General features: G+C 42.8%; 1 protein-coding gene across 1 annotated transcript in view; it reads left to right on the plus strand.

The window, feature by feature from the left end:
• The first annotated feature begins 713 nt into the window (after positions 1 to 713).
• DCHS2 (dachsous cadherin-related 2) overlaps positions 714 to 23804 on the plus strand; it is a 242405-nt gene continuing 219314 nt past the window's right edge. Inside the window, exon 1 of the mRNA XM_019441220.2 lies at positions 714 to 2809. Within this exon, the coding sequence (XP_019296765.2) occupies positions 791 to 2809 (2019 nt within the window). The 5' untranslated portion in view covers positions 714 to 790. The remainder of the gene's footprint in view (positions 2810 to 23804) is intronic.

Consider the following 23804-nt stretch of genomic DNA (forward strand, 5'->3'; position numbering starts at 1 on the left):
CCGGCCGGCCTGCGCGACCCCCGCCCGCCTCCCGGTCCGAATTTCCACGTCCTTCCTCCTTCGTTCCTCTCTCTTCGGTCCCTGGCCCCGGCGAGAACGCGCTGCAGAGCGGCAACTCGCAGGTTGGAGTTTGCCCTCGTGTGCGCCGCGTCACAGGCGGGGAGGAGAAGGGAGGGGGGGCGGCGGGGGCTGGGTGGGAGCTGGAGCCGGGCGGTCCTGGGCGCCCCGAGACGCCGCGGGGAGAGGCCACCCCCGGAGCCGCCGGCACGGCTGCAGCCAGGGCCGCCTCCCCCTCCCTCCTTTCCTCCTTCGCTCCGGCTGCGCGCCCGCCCTCGGCCTCCCCGCCCTTACTCCACCCCCTTCCCCGGGCCGACCCCCATCCTCTTCTTCTGTGTGTGCGCTTTAAATAATTTCATCCTTTTTGGCAAGGGAAATAATGCACCTGACTTTACCAGGGGGAAACAACAAGCCAAGCAGAACAAGGAACAGATGTAAAAGGAATAAAAGGAGAGAGAAAAAGAGATGAGACTCATTGAAAGCAATCCAGGGTCTGAGGAGGTGGCTGCAGCGGCAGAGGCAGCTAGCGCTTCCCTGTCTGCGTGAGCGGCAGGCGGAGGACGTTTTCACCAGTTGCAGCCTGAACCTCGGGAACTCCTGGGTCTGTTGGTTTGCCAAACAAAGTCTTTTTTTTTTTCTTTCGCCCAGACACTGAAGAGGCTCCTGGATTTTTCTGCCAGCCCTCCACAAGCTGGCAGTTACCCGGGAGCCTTCCCCAGGAGCTGGCGGAGAAATGAGCCCTTCTGGGAGGAGGATGGGCAAAGGGCACCGGCAGCGGGGGGCTCCGGCCACGAGGCGCCTTCTGATGCCAGGGAGGAGAGGGTCGCCCCGCGGGCTGCCGGGCGGCGGCGGCGGCGCCACGGGGGCTCAGCGCTTCCTGCTCGGGCTCTTCTTGCACGCGTGGCTGTGGGCGGCTTCGGGCTCATCTGCCCAGGTGTTCAACCTCAGCCTTTCTGTGGACGAAGGACTTCCTCCGGACACTCTAGTAGGAGACATCCGCGCCGGGCTGCCCGCTGCACAGCAGCAGGAGGCGGGCGGCTTCTTTCTATCCGAGGATTCCGATAACTCACCACTGTTGGACGACTTCCACGTGCATCCGGACACCGGCATCATCCGCACGGCGCGGTGCCTGGACCGCGAGCAGCGGGACCACTACAGCTTTGTGGCCGCCACGCTGCTGGGAGCCGTGGTGCAGGTGGAGATCCTGGTCAACGACGTGAACGATCACTCCCCCAGCTTTCCCCGCGACTCCCTGCAACTCGACGTTTCCGAACTCAGCCCTCCAGGTACCGCCTTCCGCCTGCCAGGTGCCCACGACCCGGACGCCGGCCTGTTCAGCACTCAGGGCTACACCTTGGTGCAACCGTCCGCCCTTCCCGAGGACCCCGCGGGACCGTTCTTCCAGTTGCGCTACGGAACTCCCGGGTCACCGCCGTCGCCACCGTCGTCGTCGCCCCTGGAGCCCCTGGACCTGGTGCTGCTGCGGCGTTTGGACCGGGAGGCGGTGGCTGCGCACGAGTTGCAGATCGAGGCATGGGACGGCGGCCGCCCGCGGCGCACGGGCCACCTGCGTGTGGAGCTGCGCGTGCTGGATGAGAACGACAACCCCCCGGTCTTCGAGCAGAGCGAGTACCGCGCCGCCGTGCGGGAGGACGCTCGGCCGGGAGCCGAGGTCTGTCGCGTTCGCGCCACCGACCGTGACCTGGGGCCCAATGGCCACGTGTACTACAGCATCCGCGCCCGGCAGGCGCTCGGGCCACTGGGCGATGCGGCCTACTTCGCCGTGGAGGAGCTGAGCGGCGTGGTGCGGGTGCAGAGGCCGCTGGACCGCGAGGCACAGGCCTGGCACCAGCTGGTGGTAGAGGCCCGCGACGGAGGGGCCGAGCCCGAGGTCGCCACTGTGCGCGTGTCCATCGCGGTGCTGGACGTGAATGACAACCCGCCCGCCATTCACCTGCTCTTCCTTACCGAGGGTGGGGCGGCGCGCGTTTCCGAGGGCGCGGCCCTCGGCGACTACGTGGCTCGAGTCTCCGTGTCCGACGCGGACGGGGATCCCGAGCAGGAAGAGGAGGCCATCGGGGAACCCGGCGTGGGCCTCGGAAGCGGAAGCATCTCGTTGTCCTTGGAGGGCGGAGATGGAGCCTTCGCGCTGCGCTCTGGTGGCTCCCCGGGGGTATTTTTCCTTTGCGTCGAGGGGCCCCTGGACCGTGAGAGCCGCGACCTGTATGATTTGCGACTGGTGGCCACGGATGCGGGCTCCCCGCCGCTGAGCACCGAGGAAACGCTGCTGCTCCGGGTCGCCGACCTCAACGACCAGCCGCCTGTCTTCAGCCGGGAGCATTACCTGGCCTCGGTGTCAGAGGCCGCGGCCCCCGGCACCGCGGTGGTGTGGGTCAGCGCCTCTGATGCGGACGAGGCTGGCACCGACCACGCCCGGCTGCGCTACGCACTGGTCCACCTTCCCGTTCACTGCAACCCAGAAGGTGTGTGGCCTGCAGCGGAGTGCGGACCGTCCTTCACTATTGATCCTGAAAGCGGCGTGATCAGCACCATCCGGAGTCTGGACCGAGAGGTCCAGGAGGCAGTAGAGTTGAGAGTGGTAGCCCAGGACCTCGGAGAACCCCCACTCTCTGCCACCTGCCTGGTGAGCATCACCGTGGACGATGTGAATGACAACGAGCCCATCTTCAGGAGGCAGGTGTACAACGTCACCCTTGCGGAGCATGCCCCAGTTGGACACTGCTTTTTGCAGGTGAGTGCGTCATGCTTCTGGATCAACCTCTGGATTCCAGGAAGGCCTGGGAAGGGAGGTCAAGATTAAGTCTATCCAGGGAAGGAACATTGTGACGTAGGTGGTTGTATCCTGGCTCCAAAGCAAGGGGGCATGAACTCCAGTTCTTCTCTACAGTGAGATGAATGGCACCTTCTGGGCACCTAACTTTGCTGTCAGGGGCTTGCACTGTATGATCTCTAAGGTCCTTTCTACTTCACATATTTGGATCCTGATTTTGCTTAAAGAATCCCAGTTTCCTTTGTGCAGGATATGTGCTGCCACATGGATTTGGGAGGAACCACTCACTCCCAAACAGTATGCAAATGGCAGTGTCTCATATTTTCGAGCATCACTGTGTGGCATCTTAGGGAAATAAAGGGGTCCTCAAAAAAAATTTTCTTTTCAAATACAGTGCCTACCTTTAGACGTTGAAACTGATTGAGTAACCATTTCCAGAGTTTTCTTACACGTTTTCCTACCTTCGTTTAGAGGCTTACAAAGGCTAGTTGAGGGCAGTAAGTCATTTTTTTTTTAAATCAGTTGTGAGTTGAGTTCCTTAAGGACTCTGAGAAATAGTGGGGCTCAGTTATAAAATAGGGACTCTATACCTTGCTTTTTGGAGATTCTGATCTCTCCTTTACCTTCAGAATGTTGTGATTTGGCCCCTTCTAGCACCATCTTTATTGCTTCAAATTTCCTTTTCCCTAACCTTCCCTTCCCTTCCCTTCCCTCTTCACTTCTTTCTTATTGAAGTATAGTTGACACACGTTACACTAGTTTCAGGTGAACAACAAGTGATTTGACAAACTGTATACATTATGCTATGTTCACAAGTGTAGCTACCATCTGACGCTCTACAACACTATTACAAAACCATTGACGATATTCCCTATGTGGTACATTTTATCCCCAGGACGTCTACACTCAGTAGTTAGAAGCCTGTATTCCCATTCCCTTTCACCCGTTTTGCCCATCTCCCCATCCACCTCCCCTCTGGGTGGGAATTTAAATAGGTGCACCCAATGTGAACACTGTATAGAGGTTCCTCAAAAAAGTAAAAATAGAATTAACATATGATCCAGTACTGGGTAAAGAAAATGAAAACCCTAAATAGAAAAGATGTATGTACCCCTATGTTTATTGCAGCATTATTTATAATAGCCAAGATATGGAAGCAGCCTAAGTATCCATCAATAGATGAATGGATAAAGAGGATGTGTTACACACATGCACACACACACACACACACACACACACACACACACACACAGTGGAATATTATTCAGCCATAAAAAGAATGAGATCTTGACCTTTGTGACTACATGGGAGAACCTAGAAGGTATTATGCTAAGTGAAATAAGTCAGACAGAGCAAGATACCATATGATTTCATTTATATGTGGAATCTCAAAAAACAAAACAAAGAAAGCAGAAACAGACCAATTTCCAATTTCTTATCTGATTTGAGATAAACCAGATTTCTAAGATTGATTTATTTACTCCAAGATAACTTGAATAAATACATACAGCCTAGAAGGCTAACTGGTGAGTGAACCTCTAAAGCTTTATTTAGTTCTCAGGCTGGGTTATTTTAAGATCTCTATTGTTTATTTCCTGGTTCTCAGGGGAGTAGGGCCTTAACTTTTGCAGGTTGTGTCTCAAATAATAACCTTTAGATAACCAGGATGCTACTATATTATAAAAATGAATTTCATGACTGCTTCTATTTTTTTAATCCTTTGGATCTGTGGGCGATAATAATCTCCATTTCTTTCCCTAGCATGATTGGCAGTTCTCTGAGTTGCTAGGTTATTCAAAGAAGGCTTGAGAATCAATTAATGCTTGCTGTTGAAACAGACAAATCCACAAATGTCAGTGAGTACCACAGTGAAAGTTTATCTACTTGTCAAGCAAATTTTGATACAATGCGAGTTGGCTGGTCTTCCTCCATCCAAGGTAGGGCTGGGCCTGGGAGTGAGTGACTTAGATCCCGTCCACCAATGTTCCATTGGCCAGAACTCAGCTATGTGGCCTCAGGTGTACCCCAAAGGAGGCTGACGAATGTAAAGGAGTACATGGATGCCAGCGTGCACTGATCCTTTCTGCCATGGATTTCTAAAAATGAATTCATAATAAGTGAGAGGTTGGACTTGATGATTTCTAAGATTTCTTCCATCTGGAAGACCTTGAGGATCTTGGTATGAAACAGTACAACTTGGCTGCATTTGAAGGAAAATAAGCAGGGTGGATTAATTGCGATTCCTTTGATTAAAACCTGTCTTTTCTAAAATTGTGAGATGATTCTGCCGTGAGGTGTGTTTATCCCAGTATTATGATTCAGATCTATTAGGTGAGCTGCACTTGGCTCAAGTGTAGGACTGCATCTCCAATTGCAAAAAAAAACTTTTCCTGTTTGCCAAATATTGCTGTAAATAGTATTAAATCGTGCTAATTAGAATTTCTGGAAATTCCATTGATGTAGCCCCTCAACATTGCAGAAACCGTCTTACTCCCTGGGTTCTCTGGTGGCCTTTCCCCAGCAGCTGTGAGAGCGTCCTGTGTTCTGTAAGCCCCCTGCTGTCTCTGTCCCCTGCCTTCGAGGTGGGCCCCCCAAGGTGTCTTCCATCTGTTTTATATCTTTACTCTAGATCTTTTGTTGTTTTTTAAGTTTATTTGTTTATTTTGAGAGTGAGAGAGAGGGAGCACGCATGTGAGTCGTATGCGAGTGGGGAGAGGGCAGAGAGAGAGGGAGAGAGAGAATCCAGACACATTGGCAGCATGGAGCCTGATGCTGGGTTGGAACTCACGAACCATGAAATCATGACCTGAGCTGAAACCAAGAGTTGGACACTTAACCAACTGAGCCCCCCCCCCCCCCCCGTGCCCTTCAATCTTTCTTTATATCACTTTATAAAAAGGAACCTTCCCAGCCACACTTTGGGTCTCATGGCCTCTTTCCTACAGGGCTTTAATTCCATTATACCAATTCTTACAACCCTGCCTTCTTTCTGTTGCTCTCCCTCAGTTTTCTCCCTTTAGACTGAATAGCTGCTCAATTCTCCTTTGTCAGAATCAAACAAAAACAAAATGGAAGCAACAGGAAAAAAAAAAAAGTTCTTTCCTATATTCCCTGTAAGGGAATAATACCGTGTCATCTATGAAACAAATCCTTGAACCTTCAGGGTGTCTTTGGAGGTCACCCCATATCACGGATCCTTGGGGTTCTTCCACTCTTATTACTGTTCCTGCTGCGACCACAGTGCTGACCATCCTCCTGTCCCCCATGTAGCCTGAATCCTTTTATAGTCTCATACCCAGATCGGAACTTTACAAAGACTTGAAGCGTGGGACAGGACGAAGGGGTTTAACAGAGTACAAGAACCTGTTGCAGCCTGAGATAGGTGACCTCTGTTCCCAAAGGGTTTTCACAACCTCGCAGGCACTTGCCTGGATTCCTCATTCCTTACTCTCCACTGTCCTCTACATGTCCTTCTTAACAACCCACCTCTCAAGAGCTCCTTTCAGTATCTCTTTATGGTTAAGGCAGAGAGAGATTTCTACTCTGCAGACACTCAAGGGTTTCCTCCCCAGACTCAGTGTCTGGCCCAAGAGATTCTCTTTTCCCTCAGATTACTGTCAAAAAGACTAACTGCAAACGCCAGGCAAGACCCCCCACTTTCCACTCCATGCCAAGCACACTGAGGTGAGCTGTGCTCCCAGCCTTTATGTCCGGCATTTATACCGGACTCACAGAAGTGAAGGCTGTTGTCTCAGGCTTCCTCAAATATCATTACTGTGTTCATTCACTAATTCATTTGTTTAATCAAACAGCAGCATTCACTGAATAAGCACAGCATTCCACAAACAAATATTTATTGAGTACCTCTTACATGCCAGGAACTGGTCTTAGTGCTGAGGATGTACCAGTGACCCAACCGGGCAGGGTCCCTGTGCTAACGGAGTGCCCAGTGGGGTGCTGTCTCCTTCCCTCAACTGCCAGTCCTCTGGAAGGAAGGACGGATGCCCCTTCCTCATGCTGAGCATTCCGTAGCCCCCTGTTCTGACTTGCCCTCATCATTGTACTAAATCCTGTCTCTCAAAAGGCAGCTGTGTTTTTTTAAAATTTATTTTTATTTTATTTTTTATTTTTTAAAATTTACATCCAAATTAGTTAGCATAGAGTGCAACAATGATTTCAGGAGTGGATTCCTTAGTGCCCCTTACCCATTTAGCCCACCCCCCCCCAACCTCTCCAGTAACCCTTAGTTTGTTCTCCATATTTGTGAGTCTCTTCTGTTTTGTCCCCTTCCTTGTTTTTATATTATTTTTGTTTCCCTTCCCTTATGTTCATCTGTTTTGTCTCTTACAGTCCTCATATGAGGGAAGTTGTATGATTTTTGTCTTTCTCTGACTAATTTCACTTAGCATAATACCCCCCAGTTCCATCCACATAGTTGCCAATGGCAAGATTTCATTCTTTTGGATTGCCGAGTAATACTCCATTGTATATATGTACCACATCTTCTTTATCTATTCGTCCATCGATGGACATTTGGGCTCTTTCCATACTTTGGCTATTGTTGATAGAGCTGCTATAAACATGGGGGTGCATGTGTCCCTTCGAAACAGCACACCTGTATCCCGTGGATAAACGAAAGGCAGCTGTGTTTTTAAATTTAAATCCAGTCAGCTTTTCTTAATCATAAAGCATTTCTGACTGTGGCCCACTTCCTCTTTCTTGAATGCCGCCTCTTCTTTCATCTTACTACCTTCTTTTTGTGTCTCCCTCTTGCCAGTTCCTCCTTTTTCCTCTTGTGACACCCGACTCTGTGATGGAGGCACTTCCAGGGGTCTGACTTCCTCTCACATCTACCCGCTTCCTACGCTTTCTTCTATATATTCCCAGATCTTCTTCTTCTTTTTTTTTTTTTTCTCTGTCTATAGGATGGAAACTTCTCTTATAAACTCACATTTAACATTTTCCTACCTTGTATACATCTCCACCTGGATATATAGTTTTGGCACCTCAGATCTAACATTTCCCAAATCAAAGTCATTTCCCTTCCAGTACTAGCTTCTTCCTTCCTTCCTTTCTTTCCTTCTTTCTTTCTTTCTTTTTCTTTCTTTCTTTCTTTCCTTCTCTTTCTTTCTTTCTTTTAGTTTTTAAAAAATATTTATTTTCTTTCTTTCTTTCTTTCTTTCTTTCTTTCTTTCTTTCTTTCTTTCAATTTTTTGAAAAATGTTTATTTATTTTTGAGAGAGAGACAGAACGCAGGCAGGGGAGGAGCAGAGAGAGGGGGCGCAGAATCCGAAGCAGGCTTCAGGCTCTGAGCCGTCAGCACAGAGCCCAACGCGGGGGCTTGAACCCACAGACCGGGAGAGCATGACCTGAAGTCGGATGCTTAACTGGCCGAGCCACCCGGGTGCCTCTAGCTTCTTTCTTTCTTTCTTAACTTGTGTTCATTAGCTCCTTTTTGAAACTTTCCCATTTTTGTTAGTGTGTCCTTTCCACAGACGTGTTTGTGTGTCTGTGTGTGTGGATTTGCTGTTTGTTGGAGTGGTTGTGTCTTGTATTGTGGAAAAGTAAAGCACCAGGGTAAAAAGCAAGATCACGTCTCAAACCCATCAGTTGGGTAAAAAGCAAGGCTTGAGATCCCAGCCTGGGGCCGTGGGAGGGGGAGCATCTGGTGTGCTTGTTTGCTTGAACTCGGGGTCTGACTTTGAGGATCCTGTCTAGGAGGGTGCCTGGGCAGTGGACATTAAAGATGGTGTCTGCCTCTGGGAAGACACTGAAGGATGGGAGGGCATGCTTCCTACAAAGCTCCATGAACCGGAAAGGGCTAAACTATATCTTGTTTTGGATTAATTATATCTTTTAGGGTTATTTCCTTAAAAAAATTTTTTTTGTAATGTTTTATTTATTATTTAATTTTGAGAAGGAGAGAGAGAGACAGACAGAGACAGAGAGAGAGAGCGAGCACAAGTGGGGCTCCAGGCTCTGAGCTGTCAGCACAGAACTTAATGTGGGGCTCGACCCCACGAACCTGAACAGGGGGGATCATGACCTGAGTCAAAGTCTGAAGCTCAACCAACTGAGCCACTCAGGCACCCCTCTAGGCATATCTTAAATGCCACTTTCTCCCACTAAATGTTATCTGGTATGTCCCACTCTTTTCTTAATGTTCTTTGTAGTGCTACGGTTGTTTACTTGTATTAGTAAAACAGTATAAGTACCTTGTGGGGCTGTAGTTCAATGGTATTTGAATCCCCTGTAATACTCGGTGTCCTCTATCTAATGTATTAGGATATCAGTAACTTTTTTGAATTGTATTGAAGAGCTACATCATGAAAACAAAAGCTAAGTAAGAGTTACTACTGGTTAGAGCTTTTACTTTTTAATTGTTCACATTTTATCTGAGTGTGTATTATTTGTATTTTAAAGTTTATTTCCTCTGTGAAGCTTATCGTTGGTCCTCTGGAATTTTGTGGCCTGCATTACGTTGCTTATCCCTCACTTTACTACTACTATACCCTTATTGTTGACCTTGCATGCGTGCTTACATACTTGCATAGTGTAGACAAGCTTTGATGGTCATATAATTGTATCACCCATATATGATTGTCCTCTTCTGGCTCTTTTATTTGTTTCATTTATTTATTTTGCATTTTTTCCCTTCTTGCTCTCAAAAATGGACCTATCCTGTCTGCACACATGCATTGAAAGCATGTGAGATTTTCCACAGCAATCTCAGTTGTCTCTAGGACGTGTCTAGATCACCTGCCAACTGTCATCTTCCCTGATTATCTGACTCCTGCTGGCCTTGTACCTTAGTTCCCAGCATGTGCTGTATATGCCTCTGGCTTTGCTCTGATGACCTGTTTTAAGCACTTGAGATCAACTGTAAAATTCTCTCCTGGGCTTCATTTTCATTCCTCTCCTCTTCTTTCCCCACACAAGTGCTACCCAAGACCCATCAGCTGGCTTTACTTCCTTTCCCCTGTTCTTGCTTGGAAAAGGTGATCAGATAACATGTTTGGATATGTTATAGGAATGGTATTGCCTAGAATCTGTGGATGTATCTCTAGTTAAAGTTAATGTATAACTTGCCAGTAATTTGTGTAGTTTTTGGTTGTATAACTAAAATAATGACGTAGTAGAGAGTTCATAGCTTTGAAGATTAAAATTAGGTTGCATGCAGGGATGAAAAACAGACAGACTATGGGGCCAGAGTCCTTGGATTTGAATCTCAGTCCCACTACTTACTAGCAGTGTGATCTTGGGCACTGTGCCTCAGTTTCCTCCTCTGGAAAATATGAATAACAGCATCAGTGTCAACTTGGAAGAGTTTCTGTGTGAATAATGAATTAATACATGTTTGCTTAGAACAATGCCTGATTCATAGTAAGTACTCAATACATATTATATATTATTATATGTTAGTAAGACTTCTAGAGATGGTGAGGAAAACTGTTTTGCCTGATATAGCAATCAGTAATTAAAAATGACGTTTCAGAGGTGGGTGCCTGGGTGGCTGAGTCAGTTAAGCATCTGACTCTTGATCTTGGCTCAGCTCATGATCTCATGGTTCGTGAGTTCGAGCCCCTTGTCGGTCTCTGCACTGGCAGTGTGAGGAGACTGCTTGGGATTCTCTTTCTCCCTCTCTCTCTGCCCACCCCTTCCCCACTCACGCACACTTTCTCTCTCAAAATAAATAAATAAACTTTAAAAAGTGACATTTCAAATAAAGATTCTCTTGCACTAAAGATGGAAGAAGGAGCAGAAATAGATTTAAATTGTGTATCGGATTTTAGCTAGATGTGTATGTTTCTAGCAATGAAAGCAGGAATCTGTTTTACTTAATTTGGGTGCTTGTAACATCTCCTTATGGGTCTATAGATTCCTACTTGTCTTTAGGAAGGTTCAGATGACCTGTCAATAACAGTCCTTCCAACCCACACCCCCAGAGAGCACTGTGAAGGTCTTAGAGAGACTAGGCAATGTGATAGAAGTCTGGTGGTGAAGGCCTCAGCACAGTGGATCATGATTCCTCATGGGTTCACCTCAGGGGTGCTAACCCCACACTGAGACTCCATGAGACTCCATGACCCCTCTCAGGTGTGCAGGGAATTATTATTGTCTATAGAGTGTCTTTTGTTCTGTTTATCAGTTATTACTCTTTGGAGCCTTTTATTGGGAAAGCATGGAGCAAGATAGCACTGGACTTAGAATACCTTGGTTCCAACTTTGACTACACCACTATTTCTACTAACTTCTCTGGCCAGTTCCTCATCCATGAAATGTGCATCAGTCATATATAAATGTGCTTATATACATTATGAGAAATAGACTCACACAATTATAGAGACAGAGATTTCCCACAATTCCATAATCTGCTGTCTGCAAACTGAGGACACAGGGAAACCTGTGGTGTAATTGAATCCAGGTCTGAAGGCCTGTGAACCAGGAGAACTGATGGTATGAGTGCCAATCAGAGGGCAGAAAAAGACTGGTATCCCAGCTAAGACAGTCAGGCTCATCCTTTCTCTTCCTTTTTGTTCTTTTCAGGCCTTCAGTAGATTGGATGAAGTTCACTTGCTTTGGGGACAGCATTCAGCTTTATATATACTATGATAATGTATACTATGTGGTAGAAAGTGGTTGGTGCAGGAAGAGTTAAGGGCCTTTGCAGGTGAAAGGTTCTTTGTGCAGTGGATCAGGATGGAGGTTTCACTAGATGTGGACCTTCTAGGGAGTCCTCTGCCTTCTTTTGTGATGTTTTTATTTACAGACTTGTCTTGGATGCATTCTATTGTAACTATGCAGTTTTGTTTTGCATAAAAAAGTGTAATGCATTCCTAGGCATGATCACTTCCAAAAGAGAATCATTCAGGATGGATTTCTTTTTAGTTTTTTTTTAATATTTATTTATTATTTTTGAAAGAGAGAGAGACAGAGTACGAGCGGGGGAAGGGCAGAGAGAGAGAGGGAGACACAGAATCCGAAGCAGGCTCCAGGCTCTGAGCTGTGAGCACAGAGCCTGACGTGGGGCTCGAACTCATGAACGGTGAGATCATGACCTGAGGTGAAGTTGGACGCTCAACCGACTGAGCTACCCAGATGCCCCAGGATGGATTTCTTAAAGTTGTGATCAGTAAGATTTCCTTTCTCTGAGGATTGAAATCTGGCAACAAATTAATTTTATTACCACCTCAACACCAGACATACTAATGAGCCCCTTGCCTTCTAAATTATAAATTAAAAGTGAGCAACTATAGAAGTAATTTATATTTTCATAGCCCATTAGGGAAATTAAGCTAGATCATTTTCACAAATGCCAGGTTACTTCTTGAAATATTACTGAATTAAAATTTGCATTTAAAAGGATTTTGTGCTTTATGGCACAGGTAGATCAGGTGAACATCATAGCAAATATCAATTTTAATTAAAACTCTATTTAGGATTGCATCGTCCATGTGACGATAGTATGAATTAGAATAACCGTGGTGTGTGTGGTTCCTATAGTGAAGACATGAGAAGAGATAGTCCATAAAGGACTTACAGTGTTTGTCTAGAGTTTGGCCTTTGTTACGGAAACAAACAAGAGAGATGGCAGGGTTTTGACGAGAGATTGACGTGTGTAAAGCAAGGTCTTAGGAAGCTTTGTCTCGGATTAATAAGAAGCAAGGAGGAAGAAGGAAGCAGGAGATGAGGTAAGAGAGTCCCCAGACTCTTGTAATAATCTCTGTTCAGCCCTGAGGGCCTGAACCATGGGAGTGGAGGTATAATGGAAGGTATGGCCTTAAAGGAAGACTAGGTACCACTTGAATAAGAAGTGAAGGGAGAGGTGATGGAGGAAGTAAAAGTTGGTGCTGTATTTTCAGTCTGGTTAGTCAGAGGAATAGGAAAAGCTGGAGGTGAGAGTTTTGGGGGGAAGATGCTCACTCGGTCAGGTGTTTGGTAATTTGAGTACGGATTCATGGCGAATAGTCCAGGAAAAGATGTCTCGATGGCTATTTAGCTATTCAGAACTAAGCAGAAGAGCCGCCTGAGGTTGGAGATAGAAACTTGGAAGTCATTTATATAGAGGTGATAACCAAAGCTGTGGAAATAGAAGCGAGGATACTGAGAGAAGAGTCCATGGCTGAAGATGCTGGCTGGGACAAGGGTCTTGCCATTCATATGTGGTGGGAGGGCAGGTCTCTGTGAGGCTGTTTTGTTTTCTTGATCTCCTCAGCCCAGCGGACCAGAGCCCAGAGAGACGGATGGCAGCTTACCCTGTTCTCTGAGCTCCTCCGCGATGCCTTGAATTACTCAGCATCCCTCTCCATGCTCCCAGGCATTAAGTAAGGCACATGTTACCTGGCTCTGCTATCCTCTTCTCCCTTGTCCTTCTTTCTTACAGACCTCCTCGTCAGTCCTCCATAGGCATTTTAGCCATTTTTGTCTCTATCATAGCTCTCGCCATTCTGCCAAACCGGTCTTCCGTTTTCCCATTTCGCCCAGTATTGATATCTTTTGTTGTTACTTCTACTCCAGGAACCCTATCCTGCAGTCATACTCTATTCACCTAGAATCATCTAGAACTGCTCCACCTTTGAAATCTCAGCTGTGTATCCCAGTCTCTGATCAGAACCTCCTAGCATGTCCACTCTCTGTCTTTGATTTAATTTACTTTTTGAACCTATATATTTTTTCTAGGCCCCTTCTCTTCCATTTCTTTCTTTAGATACCAGCCCCCTCCTTGCTTTAGTTCCTCTATCCAGCCAGGATTCCTGAGTGCACCCTACTAACCCTTGCTCTTCTAGACCTGCACACGTAATCCTGATGGTGGATCGGTCTAGCTGTATGCTCCCCCACCTCATATTTGCACCATGGAGCACTGCTGGAGTAATTCTGAGTGATGGTCAGTTCCGTTGTAAGTGGGTGCAGTCAGCTGGGCCCTCAGTACTGCTGGGTAATCTTTTCTTCGCCTGGCATCTCCCCCACAACTTCACTCTCTTTCAGGATCACATCTTGCTCCTTTTCTTTTCACAGGTAATCATGCCTTCTACTCCGTAGAATCCAGAAGGTGAAAACTCACTTGTGTTTTGCCTCCTGCTATCAGACTTTCCTGTCTCTGTGCCATCCAGTCCCCAAGGACTAGGGGTTCTCCAGTGGCCAAATCAAGCCCAACCACGGCTTCTCCACATTTCACTTCTCCATCTTATTTTTTTTTTAATGTTATTTATTTTTGAGAGAGAGAGAGAGAGAGAGAGAGAGGATGATAACGGGAGGGGCAGAGAGAGAAGGAGACACAGAATCCAAAGCAGGCTCCAGGCTCTGAGCTGTCAGCACAGAGCCCAATGCGGGGCTTGAACCCACGAACGGTGAGATCGTGACCTGAGCTGAAGTCAGACGCTTAACCGACTGAGCCACCCAGGTGCCCCTCACCTCTTCCATCTTTTCTAACATTGCTTGTCATTGGTACCCTTTCTCCTCTATCTTTTACCCCTGTCTCTCTATTCTTTCCATCTCTTTAACATAGATGGTGCCTCTCCTATTGTTTGCAGTGTTTACAAACCAAATCTATGGGCATCTTGTTCCTGTTTGCTCAACTTCCTTCCTCAGTACCCTGTAATAATGGCGTCTGGGACCTGTTGGCCCATGTCTTTTTGGACCTGGCCATATGTTAAGAGCCCTTTCCCACTTGAAGAAAGATTCTGGAAATTTCTACTACTGTCTTGTTTAGTGTCCGGTATCCCTTGATGATAGATTCAGTACCCGTAGAGCTAAAGTGGTCTTCTTCAGCATCGACTAGTGTAATGAAGTTGTGAAGAAAATGTAGTTGCTAGAGTGTAAGAAATGACAGGTAAGATTTATTATTGCCTGTTTATGGAATATTATATCCTGTAGTTGATTGAAGCCATTAACCAGTATCTTTCATAGGAGAACAAAGGATTGAATCAGTTAAGAAAAGATATTCTATTGAACAAACAAAAATGCCTTAGTCTTGATTACCGTCTAAATAATCTCACTACTTTTACCTTTTCACTCCATGGATTTTGGGCGTACTAGCCCTGCTCTGTGTATGCTGTAGGACATTGTGTCTTTCCTTCTCAACAATTCTGTTTTAAATTTCCTTTTAAAAATTCCACAATATTAACCTCATTTCAAATTTTGCCATTTTTCCCCGTAAAAATGCAGAGCCTTAGATTGCCCACCGATGAAGTATGTGGAGCCTCTTTAGCCCTCGTTATTTCCAGGAGTCCTTAAGTTGAAGAGAGGAAGACTGATCTCGTGGATAAAAGTAGGTCCTTTGGAGCCAGGCAGAACTAGGTTTAAATTTTAACTCTGTCCCTTAATAGATTGACTTGGAGCAGGTTGCCAAGCCTTCGGAAGCCTAAGTTTTCTCATTCACTAAGGAGGAATGATAGGAGAGGATCTACCTAAAAAGCAATTGTGGGGACTAAATGACGTGATGGATGTCCAGAGCATAGAGCAGCACCTGGCATGTGGTAAATTCCCAGGGAAGTTTATTAGCGCAGCTTCATTTGTGTTTGATCAAACTGAGAAGGTAAGTGAGAATAGAAGAAACAAATATCAGCCTTTTGTTTTAAAAACGTCAGTGACTAGTCCTGTTAAATGACTAGAAATATGATCCTGAGCCTCAAATGACACTCTAGGAAAGTGCACTGACTCAACTATTATGTAGAGTTTCAGTCCTAAATTTAGTCAGGTTCTTACCACTGAGAACCACAGGAGCTGTGGGAGCAGTGAGGAGACCTTGACCTTCTTGGTTTAAAGTAAAGAGTAGCCTGAGTAGCCTGTTCCTGACACTCTTCCATGGTTCACCTCTGCTCATACTTCCCAGTCTCGTGGCCTTGACTCTGGCCACTTCTCTGGCTTTCCAAGGTCAAGCGCATACTTTAAGAAAAAGGCACCACCAGGTTTTGTTTTGCTGCCCCTGTCTCCTGAGATGTAAGCTGTCCGAGTGAAGGAGAGAAGTGTTGACTTCCTGGGATATGGCTGACTTTTGTCTCCATTTTCCAATTGATTGTCCTAGGAACTTCTCCTTCTTATTCAGGAGCAGAAGTAGGGCAAAGGGAAGAAGGGGATGCTTTGTGTTTTTTTTCAATTACAGTAACAAGGAACACCATCATTTGTAGTACCCTTTAATAAAAGTTTAGCGATACACACTACTTGAAGCGTTGACTGAGAGTACAATATGGTCACTGAGTGATTTTGAGTTATTTTATTTCTTGTAGGAAATTTACTAACAAAAAAAAAGACATCAGTTAAAACTTATTTGGATACCTTCTTTGAGAAATCATTCCTTAAAAGTTCTTTTGCACATCAAAATAGGAGACTTATTGTTAAAATATTATTATAATTGGAATATTAATGTAAAACTTTTCAGTTGTATTTTAATGTGATGTGTGTTTATTTGATATATTAAGATCAAGTAAATTATTTTTTATGCTTACTTTTAGAAATTGAAATTTATGTTTTCTATTTGAAATCATGGTAGTAATCTTTTTAATAATGTTTATTTATTTTGAGAGAGGGAGAGAGAGAGAGAGAGAGAGAGAGAGAGAGAGAGAGACTGAGCATGCACACACATACGGGAGAGGGGCAGTGAGAAAAGTAGAGACAATCCCAAGCAGGCTCCATGCTGCCAGCACAAAGCCCAGTGGGAGGCCTGATCCCATGAACCTTGAGATCATGACCTGAGCTGAAATCAAGAGTTGGACACTTAACTGACTGAGCCACACAGGTGGCCCCATGGTAGTAATTTTTAACTGTTGCATTTTTTGATGGTATTATTGGCTTATTGGTTCATACTAAATCCTCAGACAAGAAAAGACCATCCACTTGATGCTTTTGAGAAATATATTATGGCAAAAAACAAGGAAGACCTGTAGCATAGCTTTGTGTTCACAAAGATAGCAAAGAGAAAAGAACGAAACAGATCTTGAGGCAATTTCTGATCACTTTGGTTACTGACAGTTGATCCAAAAATTCTGTTCAAGAGATTGTTCTCTACCTTTAAAGGCTCTTTTGTTCCGATTATTCGGAGTGTTCTTTTGTTCTTCATTTAAATTAGCTGTGTAGAAATAACCATTGTTATGGTTATATTTTCAAGAGATTAAATATTATTTCTAGCCTTACCATAAATGGACTTCAACACTATTTGATTTTTACCAGTTGTCTAGTAAGAAACTTCCCGTGTTATATACTCTGCTTGATGTCTGCATTTGGAAACACAGAGGACATTTTTGTTTACATAGAGATTGACTTGTCTTGTTCTTAAGAAGGTCTGTTATAAAAGAACTAAGTCACGAGGTAAAAAGCAATCTAAGCATATGCACTGTTTACTTTCCTTTGAAGTATAGATTGTTTTAAGTACTGAACTGTTAAAAAAATACAAAGGCTGTTCTGTTACATTACGCATAAACAAGAACACAATATTTCAGTGCTGGCAGATACTTTGTTTCCTGGACTCATCTTACAGGAATTTTTAGATGATATTTTTCTTGTGTAGAATCTAATTGGCATGCTTATGTCTATTCCGTTTTCATTGCCTCTATCAGCGACCACTGACTGAAGAGAGGTGACAGGAAGTGATATTTATAAATTAATGTTTCACAGTACTTTAGGTAATTTGCTCATTTGCATTAAAAATATAGATTCTATGTATATTACAGTGTACTCCTCATACCATAAGATGAATTTGATAGGTTTATCTTGAGTCTTTTTAAAAAAAATTTTTAGTGTTTTTATGTAGTTTTGAAGGAGAGAGAGAAAGAGAGTGGGGGAGGAGCAGAGAGAGAGAGAGAGAGAGAGAGAGAGAGAGAGAATCCAAAGCAGGCTCCAGGCTCTAAGCTGTCAGCACAGAGCCTGACACTGGGCTCGAACTCACGAACTGTGAGATCGTGGCCTGAGCTGATGTCGGATGCTTAACTGGCTGAGCCACCCAGGCACCCCATCACTTTTTTTAAGTATAAATTATCTTGAGTCTTGAATCTTAGTACATTTTAAAGGAAAGGCAGGTTTTTTTTGGAACGTGATAATATTCAGTTTTGCTGTATACACAGAGGAGCACGATTATGCTCTTATGCAAATTCATAATATCTTAAGAATACTTTGCTATTATTTCTCTAAATACATTTTAACATGTGAAGTGCAATTATTACTTTCATCTGTAATTGGTGAAGATAACTGTTCTATTTTCTTAAAATGAAAAAAATAGGCTTATTCCATGTATAAAGATGAATCTTTCTAGAGGCTGCTTTTCCTCTATTAAAATTTTTTTTTCTGCCTCATTCTTTCTATTCTTTATTCTTGAGACTCCAAATACACATACGTTAAACCTTTTGATCTGACGCCTTGAGGTACTCTTCATTTTCCTTTTCAATGATTTTCCTTCTGTTCTCCAGATCAGATGGTTTCTGTGGCTTTATTTTCAAGTTCACTGTCTTCATATCCAATCTGTTGTTAAGCACATCCAACAATTTTTTTATTTTAGATGTTGTTTTACTCATTTTTAGAATTTCCATTTTGGTCTATTTTATTGTTTCTGTTTCTTTGCTGATATTCACTATCTTTTCATTCATTACCAGAGTAATGAATAATCTTCCACTATAATAGCTGCCTTACAGCCATTGTCTGTGAGTTCCAACATCTGGATCATCCTGGGTTGGCTTTTTTTTTTCTTTTCTATTGGGAATAAATCACATTTTCCTAGTTATTCATATGCTAAATAATTTGGCATTATATTCTAGACATTGTGTATATTATTGTGGAGATTCTGGATTCTGTTATATTCTTCTGAATAGTATTGATATTTTTGTTTTAACAGGCAGTTAACTTGGTCAGACCAAAACTGCAAACTCCTGGTGCCAATACAAATCTCAGTTCAGTTCTATTTTTTCTCAACTGGGTTATTTACCATCTGCCCCACCCATGTGTAGTTCAGGGTCAGTGAGAGATTTGGGCAGAGTTTATATACAGAATTTGGGGCTTGCCTAGAGAGCTTTCTCTTATCTGGGATTTTTCTTTACACTTTCTAATGGCTATGGTTGCCTGAGTTCTGAGTTAAGGTTCTTCAGTTCAGAAAGAGTGTGTTTCTATTGGTGCGCTAGTCACCCTGAATGATGCCTTGACTGATACCTGTCCTGAGGCAATAAGCTAAAATAATAGTAATAATGATAATAATAATAATAATAAATTACACTTAAAAATGGGAAACACATTTTATGTCAGTCCAGTCTTCCAATTTTTTTGACCCCTTGTGAATATCTGACTACTTGTATTCAGTTCCTGGAATCTTCAGCTATTTTTTTTCTATCTTATTTAGAGTTTATGGTTGTTACATGCAAAAGATTAGGTGTTTTGGAGCATACTTGGTCATACCAGAAGCATAACTTCTATTCTTTCCTTAAACTCAAATTTCTATTAATTACCACGAGATTGAAATGAGTAAGGCTTACTGGTAAAAGCCTTTTGAAAATAAAGCCTATAGAATTGTGTTCTGTTTATATTAGATTATGACTGAGTAGCAGCTAGTGTGTTCAACTACAAGGTTTACTGATTCAGTGTTTCATAGATTAATTCGTGTTAATTATAATGAATGTTAACAGTTTGAAATCATTTAAGTGTACTTTAGTTTTACCTAGACTCAACAAATAATTTCATGTATTTATCATTATATAATAATAATTGAACAAATTATGAAAATGTAGTAATAGAAGTCAACTTTATGAGTTGTCTGATAATATTTCCACCATTGGGTTTGGCTGAGAAACCAAGGAAAAATAACTCGCAGTGACCCATTTGAGGAAAATCGGTTCTTTGCAAGCCCTGTCCAAATGCAACCAACCAGTGAGGCTCATTAAGACCAAGTTTTAAATACCATTCCAGATAATTTTTTAAATCTATTTTGCCCATATACGCATACCACTCCCCGCCCTGGCAAACACTAGTTTGTCCTCTGTATTTAAGACTCTATTTCCTTGTCTCTTTTTTTTTGTTTGTTTTGTTTGAGAAACTTTTGTCTAAGTAGAAATTCATTTTGCTATGTTTATCTTTTTGTAAGTTAAGGTTCTGAGCCCAAGCATGTCACAATTAACTTTTACTAAGTACATTGCCTTCTTATCATGTATCAGATAGAACGTGACATTTCCTTTGATGATTAGTTTCTTTCAAAATCATCTGTAACACAGATCTGATTATATTATTCATACTTTAAAGTCTTCAGTGATGTTGCATTGGTTGTAAGATTAAGTTCAAAATCCTTCCTTAATCCATTCTGCCTGCCTTTCTTTCCTTGTTCCAAGTAACTTTCCTCAATTCCTTCGTATTTCACAAAATCACTAGGCTCCTTTTCACCTTAGCCCTTCGCTCTGTGTTTTGGACTGAATGTTTGTTTCTGCACCTCCCCGCCCTCCCCCCAACTCCTGTGTTGAAGCCCTAACTCTCCAGTGTGACGGTACTCGGAGGTGGGGCCTTTGGGAAGTAACTAAGTTATGAGGTCATGAGGGTACCCTTACCCAATGGGATTAGTGTTCTTATAAGAAGAAGACATAACAAAGGAAATGAGCAACAAAATGAAAAGGCAGTGTACTGAATGGGAGAAAATATTTGCAAATCATATATCTGATAAGGAGCTAACATCCAAAATATACAAAGAAAACTCATAAAACTCAACCTGATTACAAAATGGGCGGACAATCTGAATAGACATTTTCTCAAAAAAGACATATGGATGGCCAACAGGTACATGGAAAGATTCTCAGCATCATTAATCATGAGGGAAATGCATATCAGAACCACAATGAGCTATCACTTGATACATGTTAGAATGGCTGATATCAAAAGGACAAGAAGTAACAAGTGTTGGCAGGGATGTGGAGAAAAGGGTAGCCTCGTGTTCTGTTAATGGAAATGGAAATTGATGCAGCCAGTATGGAAAACAGTATGGAGATTGCTCAAAAAATTAAAAATAGAACTACTTTATGATCCAGCAATTCCATTTCTGGGTACTTATCTGAAGAAAACCAAAGCACTAACTTGAAAAGATATCTGCACTCCATGTTCATTGCCATATTATTTGCAATAGCCAAGATATGCAAACAACCTAAGTGTCCATCAACAGATGAATGGGTAAAGAAATTGTAGTATACACACACACACACACACAGACACACACACAATAGAATATTATTCAGTCGTTAAAAAAGAATTAAATCCTGCCATTTGCAACAACAAGGATGGGCCTTAAAGGCATTATGCTAAGTTAAATAAGCTGAGAAACAAATGCCATATGATCTCTCTTATATGTGGAATCTAAAAAACATACAAAACAACAACAACAACAACAACAACAACAACAAAAAGCAAACAGAAAACAAACTGAGCTCCTATAGAGAACAGATTGGTGGTTACCAGAGGCAGGGGGTAGGGGTGGGAGAAATGAGTGAACTTTTTTTTTTTAGTTTAAATAAATTGAATGATTTATAATTAAAAAAAAAAAAGAAGAAGAAGAGGCCAGAGCTTGCTCTCCCCACCTTGGGAGGACACGGTGGGTGTCTGTAAGGCAGGAAGAGGGCTCTCACCAGGACCAGACTATGCTGGCCCTCTGATCTCAGGCTTCCAGCTCCAGAATGATGAGAAATGAATTTCTGTTTTTTTTTTTAAGTCAGCCAGTCCGTGGTATTTTATTATGGCAGCCTGAACTAAGACATTGGTTCTTCCCTTTGCTTGAAATGTCCTGTCTTTGTCCTCTCTGCTGTGGGTCTCTCTTCCCCCACTACTCTTACTTGTTCCTTGAAAATATCATGTCCTTAGGAAGCTTTCCTTGACCATCTAAGTCCCAAATTCACCACTATTAATTAAGTCCTGTCTTATAAGCAGGATTATATGCATTATGCAGTAAACCTCTTTTGTAGCATGCCTCACACAGGTAACTTGTATAGTATCTGCTCTCATTATAAGCTTCACAAGAGGCCTTACCTGTCTTTCTTCCTGCTAAGTGCTTACTAAAATGCCCAGCACATAAGAACAGTGAGATTTCTTCAGTGATAAAGTGAAATGACCTGCCTGGCACCCACATAAATGAGTGTTGACTGCTTCAGGAATTGAGCATATTCTACAGCGTTCTGGTGACTTTCTGAAAAGCAATGCTGTCATTGAAACATCTACCATAAACATTATAATACAGTAAGACAGTTAATATCCTTTTTATGTTGTAATTTAGTACCACACAATTCTCATTTCATGTAAAAAACAACATCTTTGTCAGTGCCTCTTTTTACTCTCAGAATATGAGGCTATGAATTTTGCATATTTGCAGAAATACTACTAGAGTCTTTTTGCTTCTTAAATGTCTCAAGTTAACAATCTATTGGTAAGTCCTTTAACTTGTCATTAAAGTTAACTTGTCATTAACTTATTATTATCCAAAGAAATAAGGAACTGATTTGAGGATATAGCAGTATTTTAACTTTTTAGTATATTCTGTCTACTCTCTAACTTGAAAAATAAACAAACCAGTTTGAAATGAAAAAAAAAAAAGAACAATTACAGTAGATATATTTCCTCTTTTTCTTGGAGGAATGCCAGTATTGTAAAGCATTTTTCCAAATCCTTTCAAGCAGAATATGAGCTGACTTATTAATAGTTATATGCTCAGTGGGAAATACTAAGAGGAAAGAATACAGATTGAGTTGAGTCTGTCTGGCTCTGCATATTATAAGCTGTGTTCTTCGAATCTCATTTTATTCATCTAGAAAATGGGATAATATTTACTTTGAAGGGTTTTGTTGAGAATCCAACATTATGTCAAACACTTGCACATAGAGAGCACTTAAAAAGTCACAACTACTTCTCACAAGTGGAGACATAGAAACTCAGCCACCCATTATTCTTAGGAGTGTTCTTACAGGACTGGGTGAGTTCTGCACAAAGCAATGCAGGAAATATTTACTACGTACCAACAAATGGAATATAAGTCTTCTCTGTCTGCAGGATTAATTTTCCTTATTTACATTGGACTTGCTTATCTTGTGCTAACGAATAATGAGATTGGACATGGCCACAGATGATACATCCTTAGAAAAACTAATTCAAGATACGAGTGCATCGTATGCAGAAAAGTGTGGCTAATTTATTCCTTTAAGATTTCAGCCTAACTGGGGTGCCTCGATGGCTCAGTGGGTTAAGCATCTGACTCTTGCTTTCTGCTCCGGTCATGATCCCACCGTTTGTGGGATCCAGTCCTGTGTCGGTCTACCTGCTTGGGATTCGCTCTCTCTTTCTCTCTGCTCCTCATGTGCGTGTGCATTCTCACGTGCGTCTGCTCCTCACACGTGCGTGTGCACGCTCTCTCTCTAAATAACTGAATAAACATAAAAAAAAAGATTTCAGCCTATCAACTACATAAACCTACCCTTAAGTTTATCTTGCTGTCCAAGGGTTGATTTCTAGCTTTGATGCGCAGAATTCTATTGTATTGATATGTAAGATCCAGAGCTATTCTGATACAGCAAGGGTTCTGTTTATTATTTTTTAAACTTATTTTAATTCCGGTATGTTCTATTAGTTTCAGGTGTACAATATAGTGATTCAACAATTCTATACATTACTCAGTGCTCATCACAATAAGTGTACTCTTAATTCCCCTTCACCTATTTAACCCACCCCCCACCACCTCCCCTTTGGTAACCATCAGTTTGTTGTCTGTAGTTCAAGGCTTCAGTTTAAATTGTAGTTTTTTTTTTTTCCTTTTTGATTTTGTTGGGTTTGACATATTAAATTTGGAGTAAATATTGAGTTTATGGGAGTTAAGTACATTCGTTCCTTTGTTATTTATAAAGAATTCCCATGCTGAAAAATAATTAAACCTGGAAATTATGATAATGTAATAGTGATCTTTAAAAGTGTTAACATATTAATTTTATTATAATCGAATATCAGAATGTAATGTAAACTATAACTT

Source organism: Panthera pardus, unplaced genomic scaffold (genome assembly GCF_024362965.1).
Source record: "Panthera pardus isolate Hobbes unplaced genomic scaffold, ASM2436296v1 HiC_scaffold_13, whole genome shotgun sequence".
Taxonomy (NCBI): domain Eukaryota; kingdom Metazoa; phylum Chordata; class Mammalia; order Carnivora; family Felidae; genus Panthera; species Panthera pardus.